At 41.5% G+C, this 25,295-nt stretch overlaps 2 protein-coding genes and 1 long non-coding RNA gene across 6 annotated transcripts in view; 1 reads left to right on the top strand and 2 right to left on the bottom strand.

Annotated features, from left to right (window-relative positions):
* Nucleotides 1-5,789, bottom strand: part of MTMR10 (myotubularin related protein 10) — a 35,992-nt gene extending 30,203 nt beyond the window's left edge. The window contains exons 1-2 of one of the 3 annotated variants that reach the window (XM_027657843.1): nucleotides 5,739-5,789; nucleotides 4,620-4,680 (exon numbers count right to left, since the gene is read on the bottom strand). In XM_027657843.1, the coding sequence (XP_027513644.1) occupies nucleotides 4,620-4,680; nucleotides 5,739-5,774 (97 nt within the window). In that variant the 5' untranslated portion in view covers nucleotides 5,775-5,789. Of the gene's footprint in view, nucleotides 1-263; nucleotides 351-4,619; nucleotides 4,681-4,972; nucleotides 5,107-5,738 lie in introns of those variants that run through there. The other 2 variants (XM_027657842.1, XM_027657844.1) reach the window with 2 other exon arrangements.
* On the top strand, nucleotides 4,767-25,137 carry LOC113954004. 2 transcript variants are annotated; one of them, XR_003530078.1, is made up of 3 exons: nucleotides 4,767-4,997; nucleotides 18,344-18,490; nucleotides 24,606-25,137. It is a non-coding gene; the product is annotated as an uncharacterized LOC113954004 (long non-coding RNA). The 2 variants fall into 2 exon arrangements; XR_003530077.1 differs by lacking the exon at nucleotides 24,606-25,137 and adding an exon at nucleotides 19,510-20,493.
* TRPM1 (transient receptor potential cation channel subfamily M member 1) overlaps nucleotides 13,856-25,295 on the bottom strand; it is a 94,461-nt gene continuing 83,021 nt past the window's right edge. Inside the window, exons 26-30 of the mRNA XM_027657835.1 lie at nucleotides 25,103-25,295; nucleotides 20,522-20,666; nucleotides 18,297-18,496; nucleotides 17,050-17,182; nucleotides 13,856-15,213 (exon numbers count right to left, since the gene is read on the bottom strand). Of these exons, the coding sequence (XP_027513636.1) occupies nucleotides 13,935-15,213; nucleotides 17,050-17,182; nucleotides 18,297-18,496; nucleotides 20,522-20,666; nucleotides 25,103-25,295 (1,950 nt within the window). The 3' untranslated portion in view covers nucleotides 13,856-13,934. The remainder of the gene's footprint in view (nucleotides 15,214-17,049; nucleotides 17,183-18,296; nucleotides 18,497-20,521; nucleotides 20,667-25,102) is intronic.

The following is a 25,295-nucleotide window of genomic DNA, read 5'->3' as shown; positions in this document are numbered from 1 at the left end:
CCTACTCGTATAATTGGACAATCCCAGTTTTCCTCTGAGCCGTTAAGGCAAAATGACTCCTAATAGCATGACAAGCAGAGTGGGCAGACCTCTGGGGTTGTGCGTTACCCTCATGTTCCCAGTGCCTGTTCCTCATCCACCCACCCAGCCCTGGACATTCCCTGCACACCAGCACCTCTGGGCTCAGCACTGGGACACCACCAATCACAGGAAAATGCCAAGGAAGGGGTGCAGGAGCCCAAAGCAGTGAGGAGACAACATACCTGGGGAACTAACGCACACGGAGTCTCATCCAACACTGCATTCCCTGCTCCTATCACAAGATGTGTTGCAGCTGCTCTGGAACACATGACTTAATGTACTAAGGAATTGCAGAAAGCAGGGGGGGGGGGGGGAGGGGGAAGGAAAAGAGCTGGGAGCTAACTTGCAAGAGAATCAGACTCTTCGGAAAGATTAAAACATTCCAGGATCCAGTGTTAAAAACCTCCTACAATTAAATTTCTACAGTCAGCTGCCTTTCTAAGGGTACATGTATGCAAAAAAAGCAAAGCAAACCCAAAAAGCAGGTGGCAAAGCCAATTGGTATTATCAGATAAAAGCCAAACATATCCAGTGGCAAAAATCTTGAACATGATACACAATTCCACCTCAGCAGGAGCTCAGTGCAACTGGAAAATGTTCAAGGGTAATCAAAAGAATGATTAAAGATACAGGGAGGTTCCTTTTTAGGAGCAACTAAGACAACTAAGCTAGAAGGAAGCAAAACAGAGCAGATATATAAGTTTGAAAATCATGACTCGCATGGAATGGAGGAATACGATTTGATGTTTGCTGTGTCATACAAGAACTAGGATTTATCCAAAGAAACTAGATGGTGGTAAGTTCAGAACAAACAGTTTGTAACAGCACATAATTAAATTGCTGAAAGGGTTACCAGATGAAGCTGTGGGTGATAGACGTTTACATGCCTACAGAAAGCGACTGGATAAATTCCTGTAAGACAAATGCAGCAAGAGGAACAGAATATGGTAGCACCGTCTCTGTGGTGCCCTGTGACTCCTCACTTGGGGCTCCCCATGAGGTTACTCCAAGAGGGAAGTCCCCATTCCCCAGCTGCACAGAGCCGGGAGGGCAGGACAAGGAGCTGGGAGTGCTGCCTGTCCACTGCTCTCTTGTCCCTCTGTGCCAGCAGCCACCACCAGCAAGAGGGTCCAGCTGGCCATGTCCTGCTGGACACCCCCCATGGGTGTGACCACACACCAGGGATGACACTAAAGTTGACTTCTACCATCGGACTATGAAACAGGGTGCAGACACAACAGACATGACTGCTTGCAACTGCAGCTCGCCACCAATATCCCTTTTACTTGCCTTAACACAAGCAAGCCTTAAGGATAAAAATTACTATCCTAATTCATTTTACTTCTGTAATTTTACTGTATAAACTTTTAAAAACAAAAGCAACTACACCGTTTCTGGGCTTCTTGTAAAAACTTACAGGTAACAACTACTAACTTAATGTACTAGCAAATTAGTATTCTGACCAACAATTTAACTAATTCAAGTGGACACTAAGATTGGAGAGGAACAATCCTTTTCTCACACTCAATCAGGTGCTCCATTGGTTACACAATTTCCTACAGAATATCCTGTGTGAACAACACTGAGGATCTTTTGCCTGCTCTTGCCCAAACCAAAGTGTGGCACTGGTCCCAGTACAGAGCCTGGACTGGCTCGTTCCTATCCCTATGTTGCCCCCTCTGCACACTGCCTGGCCACTCCAATCATACAGACACACTCTGCACTGTACTCCAGTTATGCTGTACAAGGTTTCTGACTTGAAAACGCTACAGACGTGGTTAGGGAAAACAGGCTACAGCTGATCACCAGAACAAAACACACCTTCAGGTTTAACAGCTTCACACTCCCCCAGGGTACACAGGCCAACTTCCTACCAGCCAGGCAGGCACTTTAACAGGCTGACTGGTAAACTACCTGCTACTTCAGTAATTTTCCTCTGTGACATGTTATAAAAGCAGCTATGCAAACAAACAAAGGGAAAAAAAGGGAAACTGTTACAGAGGCCAACTCTTCAACTAAAGCTGAAGCAACAGACAACAGAGCCACACTGGGAAAACAGAACTGCAGAAAGAAAAAAAAAACATCTCTATAACTCCATCTCAAACCTAGATCATGTATTTTGGAATGAAATAATACCAAATTCTATAAAACAAACTCTACAGGTTTAAAGTTAATTCCAGTAAATATTCCTTTTTTTTTTTTCCTAAAAACCTCCTCATTATGTAACTGGACATATTTCCCAGCCTGGAACTCCCTCTCCTAATCTCCACTGCACAGAAATACAAGTTAGACAGCAGGGTATTCAGCTACTTTGGAATTTCAGTTTTTAGTAAGCAAGCCACTCCCTCAAAGTGACTATATTTTAGGAATCAAAAGCTCAATACAACCACTTGCAGTTTCTGAAGAATACTAAAGCCAGTGACTGCTTGTGCTAACGTAATTTAATTCCAAAAGAACTCATTAAAAACTCCACCACTTAAAGAAGCATAACAAACATTCAGCCACTCAGGCTTACCTCTGTCCCTGAGAGCAAAAGCAATTTCACACAGCTATCAAGGATAGGTTATTAGGAATGCCATACTAAAACTGTACTTGCAAGGAAGTGCAAGCCAGCCTTGATATAATTAAATTAATTGGAATTTGGCCAGAAACTCGGGTTATGACAAATCCAAAAGCCAGTCTATCCAACAGCACAATGTGTACTTGTTTATACACTTTTCTACTGCACCATCCGACGACAGGAATGAAAAAAAAACGTGTTTAGGCCAGTGCTTAGCTTTAAATACAAAGAGTTTCATTTAAATAATTTAAAATAAGTAATTTCTAAACTCCCCTCCTCCACTCTCATACAGAGTAATTAAAGGATTTTGTCAGAGCTACTCTGTGGCTGTAAGAGCAGTGACTTCTATTATGAAATAATTCAAAGTAACACCTTCCAATGATAAGGAGGTGGAAATTTTAGGTCATATTGTGGCTTCTATACAACTTTGGGCAACTTACTACAAATGTCCCAAAAGCCATTAAATGCTGATATCGGAGACAGTGCACACAAGCAAAATGATGCAAACAGGGAATAAATATAAGCCAGTTGAGAAAAACAAGCCCAGCCAGCACCATTTTAACTGTACTTGGGAGTTTCACAAATAAAGAACGAATCACACCGCAAAAGTTACTGCACAAAGTCGGTTTCTGTAACTGCTCGTGGCCAGGGCCCACAGCAAAGGCAAGATGTGCTGCAGTTTGAGAAAAGCAGCCTCGTCCTGCCTTGCATTTGCTGTGGAATGTCTCAGAGAGGAACATGCAGTCACTTCCTTGTGAGTCAAAGGCCTTGGATGAGTATCAACTGCAACATAACCAATGAGATGCCAAGTGCTAAGCAGAAGTTTTGCAAGTATAAAAACATAACTGTATTTCAAACATCGAGCAATCTCAGCAATGTATTTTAAAGTATTTATACCTCAAGCAAAATCTGTATTATTTTGTTTCAAGAAGAGTCAGTTATTATTTACTCTTTCAGTTGAACCTCTCCCACGATATTTCAGCCCCTTAAGCTTAAGGTACCTCACTGGACCATATCACATACAAATCAGTACTGCTTAATTAGCATTAGTACTGCATAGTCCCATATAAAGAAGTGACAGAAAGAATTTTTAAGAGTAAGCTGTTTATTCCTACATCAATGTGTGGGTAAATTCACATTTTTTAACACACAATATGAATGAAAAGAAAAAAATGCAGTATAGAATTGTTTTAAACTCAAAATTACCATTAAAAACCACAAGCCAAATTTATTACTGTGAAGTACAGTCTGCAATGAAAGTTATCTTGAGAACAGTATTGTTCCTTTGATATCCGACAAAAGGCTTTCAGAAATCCTCATTGATCAAACCATCATTTACCAAAGATTATTTCTTATTTAAAATATGGAACTCATTAATTTTTATAAATATATAATGATGAATAATAATAAAATCATTGCTTTTCTCACCCACACACTAAAAAGACTATTCTGTAGAGGTCTGAAAACACAAATTCCAAAATTACCAAACAGCTGCATATTCAAAAAGAGAACGAATAAAGATGGCATTAGAAGTTTTCTAGTAGAGAAGTCAATCATACCTACCTACCAGAACCAGAAATTCTATTACTATTTTCGTTTAAAATAAAGGAAGGCTCCAGCCCAGGCTGAGGTACTGGGCTCTGCACACAGGTACATGTCTGACTATCTGACGAAAATGCAGTTATTAGTAGTCTTCCAAAAGGTGTCAAGAACGTTGAAAAACTTACAGTGGTTTAATTTCCAATGCTCACAGTGAAATCAAGACATTATTCTACACGTGCTAAAGCATCACACAGGCAAAATTGCCTATGCATGTATGTAGTGTTTCGGGCAGGTTAGAATAACTTTCTACAGACACAAATATCACCATCTTTTTCTACCCAGGAGTTACATTCCCTCAAGGAGCAATGCCAAGACGAAAACATACCAAAATCAACATCAACAAAGGTTATTTGTCAAATCCCTGATTTACACCTACCTGGCAAAAGCACCGGTTCCAGCTTTTTAATCCTCGGTTCTGACGCTATGTTCTCTTCAGCCTGGAGAACAAAAAAAAAACAAAACGAGAATTTACTCGAGAATCAGAAACTCCTCCGTGACACACACACCACAGGTCCGACCTACTCGCGCGAAAAGTTTCTTCCTTTAAACATAAATATGCGTGTGTCAAGTGCAGGGGACGATGACACGAGCCTTCCCTCTCTGGTCCCACAGGCCAGGCAACCACCCCGGGCCGGGCACAGCTCCGGGCCGGTCGGTCCGGGGCTGTTGTCCGGCTCGGGGCTGTGCCCGGCCAGGGGCAGGTCGATAATGGCAGCAAAAGGCGGTTACCTGAGGCAGAAGGTACGACTTGAAGGTAGGTTTGGGCGGCTTGAGGGAGAACATGGTGTCCGCCGGCGGGCGGGCCGGGCCGGGCCCCGCAGCTGGTGCCGACCCCCCGGCTCAGGCCCGGCGCCCGCTCGGGGCTGCGCTCCCGTCACACGGCGGGGGCGGCCCCGGCGCCTTCCCTCCTTCCCCTGCTTCCCTCCTTCCCCCAGGGAGGAGCCAGCGGGATGGGCAGGCCCAGGGCAGGCCCAGGGCAGCGCCGGCACCGGCTCAGCGCGGCCCCGGCCTGGGCCTTCCCCGCTGACGCCCGGCACGGGCCTGTGCGGGCGCGGGGCGGATCCCACAGATCGCCGGGATCTGGGGCATAGCGGGGCGTGCGGGGTTTGTTGCCGCCCGGGGCTGTCGCGGGGCAGCGGGGAAAATCCAGCTCCGGCACGGGGCGGGGAGAGAGGGTGAGGCCCTGGTGCAGGGAGGCTGTGGGTGCCCCAGCCTGGAGTGAGCCAGGCCGGGCTGGATAAGGCCCTGAGCAGCCTGGTTTAGTAGGAGGTGTAGGGGGCTGGGACTAGGTGATCTTTAAGATCCTTTCCGGCCTCTCAGCGTTCTGTGAATCAGTTGCTGTTGCAGAGCTGTTCCACTGCCGCCTTTGGCACGGGGAGTACAGGGGTGTGCGTGGTGGGGGTGATGCCCAGGCACTCTCCTGCTCTATGCTGCCATCCTGCAGACTGCTGTCCAACAGCCCTTCAAGCTTTCCAGGCACTCCGGGATTGCCCACCTGAGCTTTTCCAGAATGTGGAAATAACGTGGTCATCCACGTGAACTGCCTAAATCCATCACTGCCGTCTCTTTGATAAGGAGGAACCTGAGTGACTGCTCACGTTTGCTTAGTGGCCCATGGCAGCCGTAAGGGTCCGTGCTGCAGGTGTTTGTGTGAACACTGACTGCAGGGGGCTTGGCCTGCACAGTGGAAATACCTCCTACAAGGAGCAACAGGTTGGATGGTAATGTGGTTTAATAGAGATCCCTAGACTGAGACGGAGACACAGTCCATCAGCTGTGAGATCAAAGGAAGGGGGAAGAGTCTGGGTTCTAATATCACTGACATAAAGACACCAAAGAACTAGAAGGCTCCAGAAAAACGGACACATTTTTAGACACAAGATGACACATGCAGCAACCACTGTCAGCTGCAGGGTCAAGGTCTTCCCTCATTGATAGAAAGCACATTGCATTGCATTATAGCCCCTGGGGTTTTTGGTGAAATCAGAGGGTGGGCATTCAAGGAAAGAACAGGCTTTAGGGCACAATCTTGATTTCACGATTTAGGTGAGATGCCTCACTGATGCCAGCAGGAAGGTTTGACCGAACAGTGAGGGGGGAAACAATCCCCTGGCACCTGCCTAGACTGAAGAAAGAAGCTCATGTGCATACCCTTAATGCTGTTCAACAGCCCAGGGGAGAGCACCAACAAGCACCTCCATAACACCACAGTGCTCTTGGACTTGTAGGTAGAGAAGGTAAAAACAACCCCACTGTGTGCTTTTTAAAACAAATACACCTCCCTGCACGAAGGTCTCATTTGGTGTTGGCAGGCAGTTCCCTTCACTTTATCCTCTAATTTCGCATATAGGGCTTTCATTTTATGCTGCAAACGTCACTGTGTAAGTGGCATTCCTGAGCCTGGCATGGCTCAGCCCCAGCCCAGTCACTACAGAGTGCACTGAACTGCAGATGCTGCTGGTGGTATGGAGTGCCCAACAGTGCTGGGAGAGAAGGCACAGCTCCACTCCTGCTGCTGACCTGCCCCTGTCACACCCTAAATCCCCTGGATGTTTGATACTGTGGGAGTTGCCCTCATCCTTATCCTTCTTGAGAGTTTTTTGTTCATATTCAGAACATTGTTGAAAGGGAATTAAAATCAGAAAAGGGGGAAGAGAAAGTGAGGGGATGAGGAAGAAGGCAGAAACTGCCCAAATCTGCCAGACTTGAAATTGCATATAGCAAATCTGCCAGTGATATTAAAAATGACAATTAATTATACTCCATCAGAATCACAAGAGTGTTTCTGCATCAGCACAGAGCCTTCTGAGGAGTAGCTGCAAAAGCAATCTTACTCCTGAGGGAATGATCATAGGATTGCACTGAGGGAATTTCCATTAAGGATTGCACTGACATATTGAAATTGCAGTGCTGTTCTAAAAAAGAACAAACAAAACCAAAACTAAGCTCTCACAAGATTTGTGAGGATTGCTGTTGGAATGGGTCACAAGTTGCCATTGGAAGAGTTTTATACCAGTGGGAAAAAAAGCTGATTTGACAGAAGTGAGTACTTTGGAGGAGCAAGTTCATTCTGTCACAACTTGCAGTGGGATGCAGACAGGCAGAGCAGGACAGGCAAGCAGAGCAGGGTAGGCAGGCAGGGCAGGGCAGGCAAGGCGAACACAATAGGTAGTTGTGGGGATGGCAGGGTAGGGCAGGGAGGGAAATCCTCTGGATCTCCTGACTCCTTTTTGGCAGTGCACTCAACTGCCTGCCCATCTCTGGCCATCGCAGCTTTGCCTCACTTGCTCACTTTCTTCAAATAGTTCTGCTAAGCCTCAGGTTTCTGAGAGTGCCTTTGTTCTATGAGAACAATCTTGAAAGGATAGTGGGAAGACAGCTATGCAACAAAGCCAGCTGAACTGAAAAGACTGCAGATGTCTATTTTTATTCTCATTATTTTTAAAAATATCACTTTTTACTCAGTACAATTATTTTCTTTGCCTCAACCTTGTTATTCAGTGATACCTCCCATATGCTAGACTGACCAGGACTCTTACAATTGCCCACCAGCCTGGTCTGCTCTCCTGGTGGTATCACATCCCTACCCGTACACTGTGTGGGTCTCCTAGGGCCTCTTTTTACATGCAGTGCAATTGTTACAGTGAAGATAATCATCTGCTTAGCTCTGCCTGTGGTGCATAGCCCACTATACTCACTGCACATCAGATCAGGGATCTTCCTAAAAGGTCTGGTACAACTTCCCAAGGCAGCTCTGTGGCTGGGGAAGTATTTTGGCCTGTGCAGTAATGCATGAGGGCAGGGGTTAGGTCAGAGCAGATTTTCACAATGGTCCCTTTTGATCTCTCAGATTAGAGAATGGCTTTCATTACACATGTTCAAGAACAGGTTAGACCACCATCTGTCACTGGTGCTATTGGCATAGCTGAACTGGGCTCAGTGCAGATGATCTCTTCCAGGCCTGCATTTCTATGGCAACTTACATGTTTTCATAGTTCTCTGAATTACTGGTTTGAACTCCAAGACAAAAGGACATAGGTGTTGTCTGACTTCACAGCTGAGCTACATGCCCAGAGCTGCAGCAAGTCTGCAAAGGCAGGAATTCACTGGTGGCATCTGTTCTAGTTTTCACTGAGAGTGTTACAGTTTATTACTTTACCTGGACAGCTCTCTACCTGTGGTGTCAATGGTTTGTGCACCCAACTTGCCTTGGCCTGCACTCAGAAGTGAGGGACTTTGGCTGGGGACTTGTGAGGAAGCCAGCCCTACAGGTTTGTTCCCTTATAGAATAAAATCATTGTGCCTTAAATTTGTTAAGTAGTTGGGAAAAAAAAGTCTTTCTTGAGTGTCCTTGATGAAGATCCAGGAGAATAGTATTTAAAATGTCATTATTTATATAAAACGGCAACTTTGGCAGTCTTGGCCAAAGACATACAGAAGACACAAAACAAAAAATTATGCAGAGGTTTTAGTTTCTTGAGGAACGTCAAGAAAAAAGCCTCCTTTGCAAGGCACACCTGCAAGGTGGGGGTGGTCCTCACTGTGGAGATTGAATGATATGGAGTTTTGCTATGTCACATAAGGCTACTTGTCTTGTTAATCATTCTGTAGGTTTACTTGCCCAGAGTTACTTGGTGCTAATTATCAGTCCAATGTTCTGCCTTGGCTTGGACCATTTCACACAGGTATTGTGACAGTGACTATCGCATTACTAATGCTACTAAACTAGAGTCCAGTCTTTTTCCATGGCCATTTTTGAAGGCTGTTGGTCTGCTCAGGTAATAGCTTGCTGATCGCAGAAGTCCAGTTAGGGCAAGAAAAGGGAGGTGGTTGCATCTCCAGCGCAGGATGAAGCACTGCAGTTTCACAGGGGTTTTCATGTTGAAGAGACAACAGAGGAGCAGGCACATGAAATTACACCACCCCTTTTTCATAAATGCCAACACCAAGCACAAGGCGGATACAGGCACTTAAATATTTTGGCTAAACAACTGCAAAGAATAATTTAAAGCCTATTATCATGGCATACCTTACATCCATTGTAAAGATACAGGACATCAACTATAAAGCACCACTTTGCCATATCAAATTTTTTTTCTGCAGATAAGGCTAAAAGTTGAAAAAAGTGAAAGAAAATTGCAGTTTTAAGAAAATCTATGGTCTTTGTCTTACTTCTCTCAAATCTTGTGGTTTGTCAGCCAATCCAAACTACTGCTGGGTACTGGTTTTTGACCACCCCAAACCCCCAGTCCCTGGAACCAGTTGAAATGGCCTTTAAATGGCCACATCAAACAGGTTCTTACGTCACTTTTGCCTTTCTGTCTGATCCTGGATTGCAATGGGGGACCAAACCCCTCAGTTGGGCTGCATTTTCAGCTTAGGTGACTGCTGCATGTGATAGAATATTTATCTGCAATGGTTGCAGTGAGAGGAAAACACCTCTAGGGCTAATGTAGCCTCATAGCCCAGTAAACAGAGGTTAATTGTCACTCCCAGTAACAGGCTATGGGCTTTCTGCTGACTCTGTAGGGGCTCAGGACCAGGCTTGTCGGGACTGCTTTGCCTGAACTTGCCTCAACCTGCCTCCAGCAGTCCCTTCGTTTGTTCAGCTGTGAAAGCAATTTTTCTAATGACTAGGAAATTCAAGTGTATTTGTAAGATTTGAAGACCAGTGATGAAAACCAAGATATAAAGTTTGTAGCAAACATAAAATTGCCCCTAAGCAAGCAAAAAAAAAAGAAACAGAAACAAACAACATCAACATCATGCTAACCCTAGAAATGACCTGGGATGCTGACCGTATTTCCTCACTATCCCCACTGCAGCCACTAACTGTTAGACCCAGAGCAAATGTGAACATATCAACAAAAAAAGGGGTAGAAAGTAGGAAGTGTACATAGATCAACTCATTGAGTATTTTTCCTGTAGTAATATGATAGTATTCTTTTCTCTCCTCTCTTTTTGTCTCTCCTCTCTTCTTCTTCAATCTAGACTAATAATAATTCATATTATTAGTGTTAAAATTCACTACACTAACAATACATTCCTGACTTTACAAACAAGTTGTGTCTCCTTTTTGCTCATAACAGCTTTTGAGTGTAACTGTAGTTTAACTAGAAGCAACCCACCGGACAAGACAGTGCTGCAGGAGCAAAATGGGGGACCCCAGACCTGTGTCCAAGTGCTACTCTTGCTCTGAAAGCTCACCTTCTCCCCATCAATGGCTTGGCAGCAAACTGGCTTTGTGTCAGTGGGTTCACTGCCCAGAACACCCAGAACAGGGCACAGTCCTGTCAATCCTGCAAAGCTAATGAAATAATCCTGTTAAGCTAATGAAATAATCCTGTTACCATCCCTGGTCACACATCCTCTTCAGGTTCCTGTTTTCTGACAAGGCCTTGCAGATACCTGTATTCTTTTTATTTTTATTTAGAAGGACAGACAAATATTCTGCCAAAGACGATAGTGAAGCCCAGAACCTTGGAAAGCATCCAAAGAAGCAGCATGGAGAAACCACAGTTGGAAGGTTTCAATGGCTACTTTAATGAATTAGTAAATAATATGGAAAATGGACTTTCTTGGTTCTCAGGTATCAAAATCCAGTGTCTAAAATGGAAAGAGTGACTCTGTAACAGAAGAGGCTTGCAAGAGCAAAGTTAAGTTAGTCCCTGAATGATGCAATGTAAAAAGGGGTAATTCATAGAATCAGCTGGTAGGGTTATGAACCTGCCTTTGTGAAGATTACAATTAGTCACCGTGTTCAAAACATTTGCCTTAAGGGAAAGGGAAATGTCTGTATTACAAGATACTGGAAGGTGAACAAATTTAAATTGCCTCAGTGTAATATCTCTGCACAGACACAGCCTTAGAGCACAGACTCTTCAGGCTCCACCTGGCTCAGTAGAGGTCAAGCACACAATAAATCATGGCAATGGCATTCACAGTGACACTGCTGTGAAGTCACCATGTACTCAGCAGTGCAGGGGGTACATCCTCCTGAAAAGCAGTATTAAACATGGCTCTTCAGAAATGCAAATTCTCTGCCTCCCCCCTTTCAGTCAGTATTCAGGAAAGCAGGCAAACATGCAAATGTGCTGCTCATTATTCTGTTTAGTGATCTCCAAATCTACTGGTCTTCTATGCACATACAAAGCCATACTTGAATCTTATTAAAATGGCTGAAATGACTCTGCAAAGCCAGTGTGGTTACTTCACATTCAATGGCAGAGATGTTTTCATTCACTTCATGCTATGCAAGAGCACAGCAAATATCCAAACCTTTTAAAAACATCCCCCTATAAAGAATTTTATGGAAAACTACTGGCAATGTTGAAAAAGAAACTTTTCTTAGAAAATGTTTGGCCCGTGTACTGCAAAAGAAGAAACAGATATGTGAAGTGTTTGGATATTACAGTGAAAAAATTGTTATACTGAATTAACTTACTATATTTTTCATGCGTTTCTTTATAAATATTTTTACACGAAGGAAGTAAATAAATACAAAGGTAGAATGTTTCTGTTTGAAATCTACATTCTATCAGACAAATTTTCCATGTAAATGCTAAAAAAATTAAGTGGTCCAAAGCATGATTAACACACATTTTACAAAGACAACGTAACAAGAGATATGCAACACACTGTACTCCATTCCACAATGCTCACTGCTTGCTTAGCACAGTGCTGAAAAGCTGCATCCCTTTGTGTTTGTTAACGAACCCATTCGGGTGAATGTGCAGGAAAACAAAAAGGCATTGGCAAACTGGAGGCTATTTTAACCACATATACACAATGGCTATGTAGTTGCACAGAATGGTAACACAGAAGTAAACGTGGAAGTGAAACAACTTCGAATGTCATTGTTTTTACAAAATGCCAAGTTCCCTAAAGTTGAAGAAAAGAGAAGCCCACATGAAAAGAGAAATGCCAACACTGTTCCAACAGTAGTAAAATCAGTAAACCTGCTGCTAAGACCAAGCCAGCAAAAATCCATAGTAGATGATGACTGAACTTTCAGAAATGTCCATGCACTTTCCATGACCACTCAGTTTGGTAACAGTACTTCAAGGTATAAGTATGGATGGAGTACGAAAATATATTACACACAATAAAATCAGATGCCACCAATGTATTTATAGAGCCTTCCATCAATCCTGCATTTCAAAATGCTGTAAGCAGCATTATCAAGGAGGACACCGACCTGCAGACTGTGAGGTTGATGGTGAGAGAAAAAATATATTCTGTCTATTTGAAATAGTACATGAATAAGTCTGATGGTTAATGAGTGAACATAAAGCTTTGACCAATATTCTGTGGACAAGTAACATGCCTTTAACTAATTTTCTTTCTTGTCTGTTCAATGGTAAGCATCCCCTGCAAAGAGAGGTGCTGAGTATTTGAGAAATCTGAATTCCTGAAAGTTAACAGGGAGGAATGAGGAAAATAACATCTTGCTATTATGAAGTAACTTATGAAAACCAAGTACTTAGAATGCCACCATTGAGACAAGTGTGCTGCGTAAATCTGTCTAAATAGATGTGGATTTCCAGTCTTAGTCATCAAGGGATAGAAAAGACTTCTTTTCCCCATTGACATTTGCTTTTGAAGTTTACTCAAGAAAATGTATAGAATTTCTATTCTCATCTGGAAAATTTATCTTTTGTTTAGACTGACTCCTAGAAACTGTTTCTTGTTCCTCATGTGATTGGAAAATGAAAGTTGAATTTGTCACAGTAGATTTGGTTCAAGAACAGATTGGCTATATTTTGATCTCACCTGATCAGAACACCTTTCCTGTTTTGTTTTGATTTGTTTTTCCTTGCAGGCATTTTAGAAAAGCCAGATTGTTATTCTACATGGACTTCTATTGTAATCCTCATTTATTCAAAACACTAATGCAGATCTTAGATTTGTGTTATTAAAATCTCCGTGTACTTCATATTCTTAGAAACTCCTCAAACATTTTGAAACAATGATCACTGTTTTTCAACAGTTTAAGGCTGTCAGCATGCTTTGGGGCGGGGACAGATATGATCCTGAAAGCAAGATTATGCCATTAAAGTTCAAGGACAGGTTATATCTACAGGTAGCTTTCCAGGTCAGATTTGGCCACTCTGTGGCCAAAAAAACTGCTATGTTGTGCCGTTCTGAAGGGGAAGCTAAGCAGCATGCATGAAATCAGAAGGGAAAGAGAGGACTGCATAATTTTTCCTTGCCTCCAACAATTTTTTTTTTTATGTGAAAAAAAACCCCATGGCCACAAAGAAACCAGCTGCATAAGTAAGGGTAAAAACTAAGGCTGGTTAAAAATTAGTTCAGTTTAAGAAGTCTTCCAATAAAAAAGAAGAAAAAAATTTTCTAAATTATTGTATTATTGTCCTTCCTGTAAGAGCTCTCATAAAGAGCTTGTCAGTAAATGAGCTTATGAGGGAGGCTGAAATGGAAAAAAGAAAGATCTATATTGTCGGCATCTGTGAACTGTACCTACTTTTTGTCTGCCCCTGACACAGCATCTCCCTTTCACCCAACCCAGCAAGCATTTATTTAAGAACAGAACATATATCTATTAAGTTTAAAAGAAAAGAAACAAAAATATCCAAAATTCTTTCTTATAAATTAATTTTCAAATCCACAATTTATTCAATTTGCCGTGCTGATTTCTTGCCTGTCAGTAAAACAGGGGCCAAAAGCCACTTTAACATTCAGTTTCTGTAGATGTATTTTCTTGCCTAGTTTTCTGTTCTTCTCTTGCACTGCCAAACGGTCCTACCAAATTAGTCACACTGCTGGCATGTCCTGGTCTTTTTAATTTGTCCTTTACACTCTTGGCTTTCCGAGAATGGCTGTGCAAACTCTTTGAACGTACTGGTGGGAGTCCAGAAGTCCTTTCTGGCTTTACTGACAGTAAATTCTCTTTCTCAGCCTTGACAGTGGCAGGCATAGGGGTGTAAGAGGCACTCATACCTGCTTCACCAGCATTACTATCATCATCTGTGTCCATCTGTAACTGTTTCTCCTCTGCTTGCCTTTCTGCTTCAGAGACAAGACCAGGGTATTCTGGAGGATGTTCTTGAGAAAGCTGCTGCTCAACTTCATATTTCCACTCTGTGGCCCACTGTTCAATCGTAGAAGGGCATACCTGATCCATAATGGTGCTATATTCTGTGGTCCAGTTGTTAACTCCTCCAACCAGCTTCCCACCTTGTGCAAATATAAAGCTCCTTGACTTCATCATAGTGGTTTGACAAGCACTGAAAGTTTCAGGAGGAAAATAGCGCATTGCTTTAGATTTTTCCAAGGGATAAGAGATGGTGGCTTCTAACTTGGTACGTTCTACTTTTAACTGAGTGTTCTGAAAATCTGATCCTGCTACTGACTGACTGTTTGTAACAGCATCCATCTGGTTTATACTTTGAGGAACCATTCCATTGCTACTGAAAATCCCCTGCTTTTCATCCCCCAAGCCACCTGACTGAGAATGGGGTCTGGAATCACTCTGTGCAATATCTAACGTAGATTTACTGTGATCTGCTGTAGTGACTGCATTAGCACTAGAGCTGTGATGGGGACTGCTGTGGTGTTCTGGAACCAGCATCTTTGGGTCTGCTCCATCTTCTTTGGCACCAATAGAGTGGGCTTTTCTCTGCAGTCCCATGGCTGGTGACATAGGAGTGGCACTGTCATCAAAGGTCAGCTCATTTCCATCGACCTGGTACCTGTACACGCTGTAGCCATCAGAGCTGTTGACACTGCTCTGCCTCAGCAGATAAGCAGCATCACACTCAGACGAGGCCCGTGAGCGTGGGTACGTCAGCTCAGACTTGTCGATCCCTGCCAGCTTCTCCAGGGCATTCACCATCCGACCGGAGAGCTCCTCCAGCTGCGAGAGCCGCAGGTCAACTGTTTGCAGAGAAGCTTTCATAAAATGCTCTCTCTCATTCACTTCTTCCAGCCTCATAGACATATTTTCAACTCTGTTGGGTATAAAAGAGGAAGCACAGACCAGAGCCTGTAGAATGGTGCAGTAACCCATTAAAGGCACCCAGCTCCCCATTCCTTCCTCAGGCAGCATTCTGTGGTACATGCCATGCCTCATTCTTTTTGCCTATGTGTAGCATCAAAAGCATGTGCATTTTCTTGTTATCTGTGCTTTCCATACACCATATTAGAGGGCTATTTGGACTTTGCTCTGCCAGAAGACTCCAAGAGTTGTAGCCCTCAGGCGCAGTCTACTACTAACACTTCTGTGTGTGCCACCCACCACATGCTCAGCTGTCCTTTCACTGTGAAGCATCAGTTAATTACATGAAAAGTACTTTCTAATGACATGCTCCCAGGGTGACTTAAAACAGCATCAAAGCATGTTGTAAAACAGGTTTTGTAGCTGTATTAGAGAGAACATATGCTAGTGTTGATGGGATTGCTTTAGCTCTTGAAATACCTTTCTATTATATATCAGCTGAAGGGAGTGGAACTATCGTCCAGTTCAATTACAATAATACTTTTCCCCATTTTCTCTTATCATTTATATCATAATGGATATGATGGTACTAGAAAAATGCATATAAAAGTAATTCCTTAGAATGTGACTTAGAGATCTAGTAAATCAACTGTGGAAATTAAATCACATCCTTTTGCTCTCACACACAAAAGATGATGAAGCATCTGGAGCAAGAAGCCATGAGAAATAAGCAAATCTCCTTTGTGGCCACAGACCATAGTGAATCAGTGAGGCTTACCAGCCCTGCTTTATTCTCTGCCACAATACCTAGGATTTTGACAAATTGCCATGGATAAATAGTGCAAGAGAATACATGGAGCAGATTTAATTTCCTTCTCTAGTCTCAAATTTCACATTTAATAATGCAAGATGCTCAGGGCCTCTGTCAAGAGAAAGATACTTATCTGTTAAAGAATTATATGGCTCACAGAGCTATTTTAAAGGAAATGTTAAAAGGAAATATATATTAATATAGATATAGATATATATAAATATATATAGAAATATATATGTGGAGTACTTCATCATCAGAATACCACGTAGTAGATTAAGGTGAAAGAGGGTTTAAACTGTGTATAATTTTTATTACAGGGAGAATTTTTCATCATTTCAAGAAAGTGACAAAACCCCCCATCTCTTGAGTTCCTTACATCTCCTAACAGAACAGGCAGAGCTTTTGGGAGCAGTCCTGCCAAGTGACCTGGTAAAAAAGCCCTGCTGCCACTATCACTATGTAAGCACACTATCACTGTGTGCTTACACAGCAATATGCAAATGTTACCTAGTCCTCAGAATAGCTTAATGATTTACATGAGAATATTCCCTGTCTTTTAAAAGGGGAAGTTCATGCTAAATGCCTTGTTCAAAGCTTCCAAGAGAATCTGTGGCAGAAATTAAAAATTCAGCAGCGCTGGGTGCCAGACCTCAGTATAAACCACAGGGAAGAACCTTCAGTGCTTTTGTCATTAATCTCCAACATGTTTCTCAGGATTGGATGAACAGTTGGAAACTCAACAAGCGGCAATTTACTCAGATAGAAATTGTAACTGTGATCCTCAGATGGGCGAGAGGTAAAAAATTCATTCTTATAACAAAGCTACCCAAACCAGCAGATTTAGTGACATGCCAGCAGGAACAGCACAAAGCTTGCTCTTGTGACAGAGGCACCTGCTCAGGTGGGATTCAGATCACCTTCTGAGTTGGTGATGGTTTTCTTCAAGATGTGAATCTTTTGTATTTAACTCAACTGTGGTTATAAAGAGATACAAAAAAGCAAATACTGTGTGGATTTTTTCCTTATAATAGGTACCTTTCAGAGGTAACTCTGATGCGTTCATCATTGGATGATTGCTGCTCGTCCTCTTTGTCCTGGAAGTATTCTTCCACACACTCCTCTTCAAACTCATACAGTTTTTTTAGCTCTTCATCGTTCAGAAATAACTCTGTGCAAAAGAGAAGAACAAAATAGGAGTTTTTCTGAACTTCTGGCAGGCAATTTAAATCCAATTTGGCAGTTTATTTTGGACATGGGCATATTGCAGATTCTACTCCTGCACTAAATGAACAGATGATTTTTTAAATAGGGAATGAGCATGTAGCCAAAGACAGGCCCAGCTGTGAAGGCAATGGAATGCATTATGGCCATCATGTCCTGTGACCATCCACTGGGCCTTATATGTTCTCAATGACTTTTGCACTTTTTAGCAGCAAGTGCTGTGTGTTGAACAAACTGAGCAGCCTTTACAAGACAAAGGCAAGCTCTGCCAGTTTGAGTGTTCCTTCACTCAAATATTGTTCTTAGAAGGATGCCAGTTGTAGGCAACAGATAAACTAACAGATTGTTCACATATATTCTTTGGATAATGTTCAGAAATGTATAACCATGTAAGAAAAATCCAAGGGGAATATAAGCTCTTGGGAACATTTTATCCTTTATTTGGATTTGTCTCTATGCATTTGGAAGGAGGGTTACATTTAACTTTTTCCTTTTCTTTTTCCTATTGTGCAGAAATGTTTCCTGTGAAATGTAGAAATAGAGGGATAATTGTGAATATGTGATTATTTCCATGAGGCATATAATGAAAATAATAATTAACAGTTGCAGGGTAGGTTAGAAGTCTCCTCACAGTTTCCCTGTGAAATGACAGATAAATCTCCAAATGATAGTGGGGATACTCTTAGTCACAGGTTGCTCACAATCACAGAGCTGACACTATAGATGACATTTGAAACTGTGATCCCTTCTTCTCAATTTCCTTTATGCCCTTCCCAACATGGACTTTGCTAGAACTTGGTAACCCACTGGATTAAGTAGATACTATCTCACTGTTTTAAGAAAGCCTGTTAAAGAAAGTCTTCATTAGTATCATAAAATTGCATGTTCTCAGATGCCCCCGGAGCCCAAGAGCTGTTAACTTGACACAAATCTTGGCCCACACTGTCTTCTGCAAATACATTTGATTGTACACGTGAACCAATAGTTCAGTGTTGCAAAAAGGTGGTGCTTTCTGCTGAGAGGGTGCAAAGAGCTCAATTTAGAGAAGATTTCTCTCATACTCAGTCCCCTGTCACGCTCATCCTGGTCTCCATCCCCCTTCTTGCAGCGACAGCAGATTCTCTTGATGATGATGTAGATGTGGCTGAAGATGATCATGGGTGGAGGCAGGACAGGCCTGTCATGGAATGTCATGATCAGCTGGTACCGCTGGAACTTCCACACTTGGTTGGATATTGATTTTACCTCAAAGAAGGTATTGCTGAAAGGAAACATGGGTACAGTTGCTATTAGGTCCCTAATTTTACTTATCATTGAGCAAGTACTCTGTCGAAAAAAGCAGCAGCTAAATAACAACATGGAGCTACAGGACCTGCTTGGTTCAGCTCCTTGGTGCTACTGAACTGACAATTAACTTGAACTCATGATTTCACCACTCCTTCTGAGGGTACAAACAAGAGGTGCTCTGCATCCCTTATGCACCATCTGGAACAGTCCTCCTCTGGGATCATTTGCTCCTACTGTATAAATCCTTTAGGTGTCAGTGAAAAGAGACTTGCACAATTTATGCATCACATAATTGGTATTCTGGGGCTTGGTTATGAACTATTTCTTTTACCACATGCCAGTATTTGATGCTACACAAAGTATTAAATCCCTGAAAAGTATTTTGTATGCTAAACTCAGAAGCTGCACATAGTTTGCCTTTAATATGTTAATCAGCTTGACCTACATAAAAGACTTTTCAAGTTTCACAAAATGTCATAAATTTAAACTTTATTCACTCAAACTTCTGACTTGAAAACATGGTGCATAAAGGAATTTATTCTTGGAAGCCTCATCATTTTTACAGCAAAATAAGGTGTGTTGTAATGATGGTTTATTTTGAAATTCAGTGAATATGAAGCAATATAAGTGATAGTATTCAATCCAGAGATAACAATAGTCACAGTTATGAAATACCAACTAAGGGAAAACAGACTTGATATTCTGTCATAGAAAAAACTTTTCAAGCTATTTTAAAGTATGCTCAGACAGCTCACTTCACTTGTATGATGGTGATGATATTTGCACTTCCTTTTTTATATTTTCTGTCCACTTTTCTAACTTCATGTTCTTTAGAATATCTCTGTTCATAAAACCAGTTAAAACACCTCTCTGAAACCAAAGAATTCCTGTGTACACAGAGCTTTTGCTTTCTTTAGGTTAGGTACACATGAGATTATTTACCAATGATAAATAACAATCTGCCTTCATTCTGTGTCTCCTTTCTAGCAGGATCCCAGCCCCCTGCACCTCGCTGGCACGGTAGGAGTTAACAGCATGACCTACTTCCCAAACTGCTGATTCCTCGGTCCTTCAGCCAATAATAGCTCCCATTGTGAGATCCTTCCCTTCTCCCCCAGCTAAGTGACTGGCATTCCAGCCCTTTGAAATTCATGACCTTTTAAGCTCCATACATCCAAAGAAAGACAGGCTTTGTGCATGTGATACCAGCTTCCTATGCCAACAGGCAAAAATGGATCACCTGCTTTTCTCAGGTGCTGTGTTCAGAAAGTATTACCAGTAAGTAGTTATTCCTTTTTTTTTTTTTTTTAATCCCTAGGTCATGAGAGGAAATCCATGCAGTGTAATGTAGGTAGGAAGAAGTAGGAAGAACAAGCTGCAGAAATTTATGTAGTTTTACTCCAGAGTAGTCTAAATATAGATACAGATAAATATAGATAGTGCACACTGTTTGGCCACAGACCTTGGCAACATGTAGCCATCCTTCCTGTTGGTTCAGGCAATATAGACTCTTTTTTTAGGTCTTATAAGAATTCTGCAAGACCCTAATTTCTTTTTCCAAATGAAAAACAAAACAGGAGGAATGAAGAAAAAACAAGCCAGATGGTGTAGTGGGAATGCCTCCTGCTTTGGGTGCTGAGATTTTTGTGCTGCTCTACTGCGGAGTCAGCAGACAGTGGCTCCATGGGCTTTATCCTGTGCATAGCAGGTTTCATGGATTCTGTTTCTCGTCTTTCCAGAGCAATCCTGAGGCCTGTCATTACCCATTAAAAGGTAGTTGCAAGTAGCCAGATTCTCTCCTATGCCTTACTTCAATTGCTGGAAAACTCAAAGGCACCTTTCCTCCGCTCCTGCCCAGTGTGCACACTACTGCCAGGATTTGTCAGTCATACCCAGAACCACTAGATTCTGAAATGCAAAACCTTGCAAAATCAGCTGATGGGTTCTCAAAGAAATTTTATCTCAACAATAAGAAAAAGATCCATGATTATTTACATACTTGAAGACAGCAATCAGCAGGTTTACCAACAGGATATTTGCTACCAAGAGGTAACAGGCCATGATGGCAGGAGTGAGCCAGGCCCCTGGGATACATGGAGGGAGGCGTTTACCATCATCATCATAAAGATTGTCCCCACAAGGAGCTGAAGAAAAAACAGGAAAGGCATTTTTCACAAACCGCCTGATATTTAAAAACACTATTCACATTTATTTAACGATGAGATATGCATAAAATTTGCCAAATTTTTTCAGTTTATTTCCAGTAGCAAGTATGTATAATTTCTACTTCAAATTCTACTTCTAACTACAGCTTATAAAAACAATTTCCTGTATTAATGAACGGAGAGGCAGCTCCAAGTTTACTGTACAATGTGGCTTTCTCTTCAAATTAATTTGGATTTTCTTTTTCTCATACTAATAGTTTAGGACAAGATCTTCATATGTGTAAAACATTAATAGTGGAATTAAAAAAAATTCTTCAACCAAGCTTGTGTGCATACTTTGCCAAAGATATGCTTGGTGGTCCCAGATTGCTGAGCATAAATTAAACTTTTACTGGGGCCCTGAATGTATTAAATAGGCCTTTAATGACCCTGGACCAGCTTTACTGGGGGTCTACATGTACACCCCCTGTGATACCTGTCCCTCCCTGGGCTGTGTCAGGTGTGCAGGTCTCAGTCCTGCCTCCAGGAGGGACCTTGGACCTGTGGGAGTGCCCTGGATGGACCCTCTGGCCCTGTCTCCTTTTGCCTCTTACTGACCCCCTGGACAGATCCTACACTATTCCTTGGCCTGTCTGGGGCTGTTAATGTTACCAGCAGGCCAGTGGTACCACACAGATAAAGTTATAAAATGAAAATGATATAGTGACAGCAAAATAGACCACTGAGAATGAGACAAAAAGTGAGAATATTGAGCAAACCAATATAAAATGATTGCCTGAAGTAATTCTAAGAATACACAGGTTGTCTTGGAGTTGGGTAAATGAAGCAAGTTTGTTCTGACCTTAAGTGCCAGCATACCTGGCACATACAAGGTTAGCTTTTGGAACCATTTAGTAGCAGATAAAGCGTTTGTCAACCACAGGTTCTTTAGCTGAAATCTTAGCAAATACTAAGTCTGACACCATGTTCATTACAGATTTAGTTTATGTGAACATTTATTTGAAAACAGACTAATCTTATTTCCTGTGGACTGAAAGAGATATTTAGACTAGAATTAATAACATTTATTTTACTTGTTTCTCAAACATCAGACTTATATTTTTCCAGGTTTTCCTGAGAAAAGTATAACAGAAATGTTAAGCAAATCGTAATTTTATTCAAAAGGACCAGTAAAAGTACTGCTAAAAAACCAGTAACATTGTATCTATGTAATCAAAAGGAATTAGTTATACAATGCCACTTATGCATCGTAATTTAAAAAACCTGATTATTTTACTGTTGGTATACTAGAAGCAAGTCTTAGCAACCACATAAACTCAATTAAAACCTCTGATCTGCATTTGGGATTAAAATAAAATATTTTTCCTCTGCTTATTTTCAAATGAAAGTATTACAGTAGATACACAAGATTCACACCTGAATATTGGATGAGTGCTATAATAAAAATGTGAGAAACTAGTCAAGAAAAAGATTAATGAACATATTCAGCTAAATGAGATAATCAGGTCCCCACAGACACTTACGATTAATTTCCATGGCATAGACTGAAGAGCATTCCAAGAAACGAAAGAGAAAAGGAGGCAGGGAGAGAAAGAAAGAGAATAATAAAGAAACAAGACCAAAAAAAGTGATTGGAAATACAGTTCTGCTACCAAGAAAAGATAAGCAACTCAAATGTCAGAACACTAGAGACATATGCCTTGAAACAATGTCTTTGTTAAAAATGCATTGCATTCTGCAATTTCCTTTTCATGCTGTTTTCCCCAAATGTTACATATGGCAGCGAATTAATGACAGTAATAAAATATCACAAAATGCTCCTGGCAGATGATCATTTAAATATAGAGGATATTTCAGGCAAGTAAACAAAACTGGCATCACCATGAACACGAAATAACTCAAAACTATCACACAAAAATCATTCTTTTAGCTATTATGGAAACATTTCCTCTCTTTTTTCTCTTTCCTTTTTTTTTTTTTTTTAAAGAACCACTCTGGCTTTGAGTCTGTCAGATGTTTCTTTTGAATAGCTATGTTTCCATTAATAGTCAAGATATTTGTACACTGTAATAACATCAGTATCATTAAAGCCCATTTTGACTACCAGTGTGGATACTTGCTTGCCAATTCCTAAATGATGATTGTAAGAAAAATCTCACTATTGAAAGAAACTCAGCCAGGCTTCTCTATTGTTTAAGAATGTGATGCTGTTGAGCACCAGATGCCATGAACTTCTTGCTCATGGATGTCTTCTAAACAGAATGAACCACACAAGGGCACCCTGGGTTCATTAGAAGTGTTACCAGCAAGTTAAGGGAGGTTATTGTTCCATTCCTCTCTACTCAACTCCGATGAAACCACACCTGGATTTCTGTCTCTAGTTCTGGGCTCCCCCACAGAAATCAGACTATAAACCTGACGGAGCAACCTCGAGTCCCTGAGCAACCTGCCCTGTTTTGAGCAGGAAAGTTCAGCTGGATGCTTTCCAAAGGTGCCTTACAACCCCAGCAAATTCTGCAGCTTGTGATCTTCCCATTCAGGTGACACCCTGTCCTCAGTGAAGCTCCTGACAAAGTCCAACTACCTTATTTCAGATGGAAAATTCCATGTAATACTTTTTCCATAAACTGTTTACACCCCTGGGCCTTGGCAAAACAGCCCATTAGCACTTGACTCAGAGTCATATTAGACTGCCCATAGAAATCTCTCCCCAGTGACTTCTGAGGCTGCTTTTGTGGTGTGTTTAAAGAGAACCACAGGAAGATCAGTGACAATTTCTTGTTGAAAGCAAAAAGATCTTCAGGAATCAATCAGTAGACTTCTACACATTAAAAAATTACAGAACAGTTGAAATGCAGCCTAGTTACACTTGTAGAATGCCTTGCATAGCCATAATTATTTCAATATTAAAACTACACAAACCTGCACATTTCCAAGTTAGTTTATGTTTAGGCTACTGACACAGCAAAGCTGCTGACCTGGGAAGGAGCAAATAGCTGAACTTGTGTAACTGGAAAGCTCAAATTTTTTGTCTCACAAATATTTTGCTCTGCTGAAAAAAGATTTCTAATTGAAAGGATGCTGAGTATATAACTACATGACTAGAAGCATGAGAGAAGCCCGGGACACCACTTACACTAAAGAGATCAGTACAGCTGGGCGAGGTACGAGTTTTGATTTATAAAGAAATCAAACTGTCTACATTGGCAAACATTCTTTGTCCAAACTGAAGTAGGATTTCAATGCACATAATGAGGTAAGGGATACACTGTTACAGTCACTTCCTTCCAGTAGGAGAACTGACCCATTTGTGAGCCAGGATAAGCTCAGGATCTCTCATGTGCACCAAAACTGCACTATCAGACAGTAAATGAGTGGCTTGACCTTTCATTTCATCAAGTAATTTACTGTATCATAAGTTACATTAATGAGACAAGCATTCATTAAGAAAACAAAGAGGATACGATTTTTGCAACAGTGTACACTGTTCAGAAACAGAGCAATGACATTTTATTCCTTTCTAAGCAATTAAAGTACACCTTAATGACATTTGGTATAAAAGCTTCTCTTGATGATGGATCATTATGGTTTTTGAATGTAGACCTCCAGGTTCATCAGCCTTCCACTTTGCTACCTGTCAGCACATGTAGATGACTGAAATAACACCTGCACAGAGCTGAAACAGCAGCTTGTACTATTTCAGGTGAAGTGCAAACTACAGGATACACACTAGAGGAGGCCAGTTGCACATTGACTGTCATACGAATTTGCAATATTAACACAGAATTAGCAGCAACAGGACAGTTTCCATCTCATTTAAAACACTGACAGCTATTTTTTTAAGTTATGCAGGTTTTTTTAGAAGAAAGGCTATTTCCACAGTCAAAGCTAATCAAGCATAGTTTTGTTTTCCCACAGGTGTAGAAAAGAAGAACATTGGTGATTCATGAAATGGAAACATCCCTGAAAACAGACAGATACATGAATGGGAGTAAAAATGTATGAGCTCACTGCCTGTGCTGTGAGTTGGAGATGAAAGGATATGTGTATTTTAACCTCCTGTGCAAGGTATTTTTTTTCGTCTTCTGTTGGAACTATTAGTAAAACTTTGGTTCAAAAGAACATTTCAAAATGATTTCTGTTGATCCCTGCAAGTAAACCGGGATCTTAACACTGTTATACTCTTGGACAGGAGAATAATCCAGACTATACCACTTTCAGTGTGAACTGAATTTGAATATAAACTGAGAGGCAAGACATGCAGGCGGGGAACAGAAAATTGTTCAGTCTCAGGTGTGTCACAAGAAAGCAACGACTATATAACCATAAAGAGAAAACACTACTTCCAAATTAAAAGAAAAAATCTTTAATTTGGATCTGATCATCTGCCTCAGAAACAGGAAACAGACTCTTACTATGAATTCTACTCTTACGGTCTATCTGGTCTGCGAACACCTCTCCGTAGATCATCCAGTAGGGCATGTAGAAGATGTTCCGGGCCAGCCTCCAGGAGGGCTCCTCATCGGGGTGCAGGATGGCCTGGCGGGCCACCCCAAAGCTCATCAGCACCACGAGCATGATGACCACGAAGTAGAGCATGTCAATCAT

This window comes from Corapipo altera, unplaced genomic scaffold (assembly GCF_003945725.1).
Source record: "Corapipo altera isolate COAL_440 unplaced genomic scaffold, ASM394572v1 308, whole genome shotgun sequence".
In the NCBI taxonomy this organism is placed as follows: domain Eukaryota; kingdom Metazoa; phylum Chordata; class Aves; order Passeriformes; family Pipridae; genus Corapipo; species Corapipo altera.
Note: the sequence above shows the minus strand (reverse complement) of the source record. Positions and strands in the feature narration are given on the sequence as shown.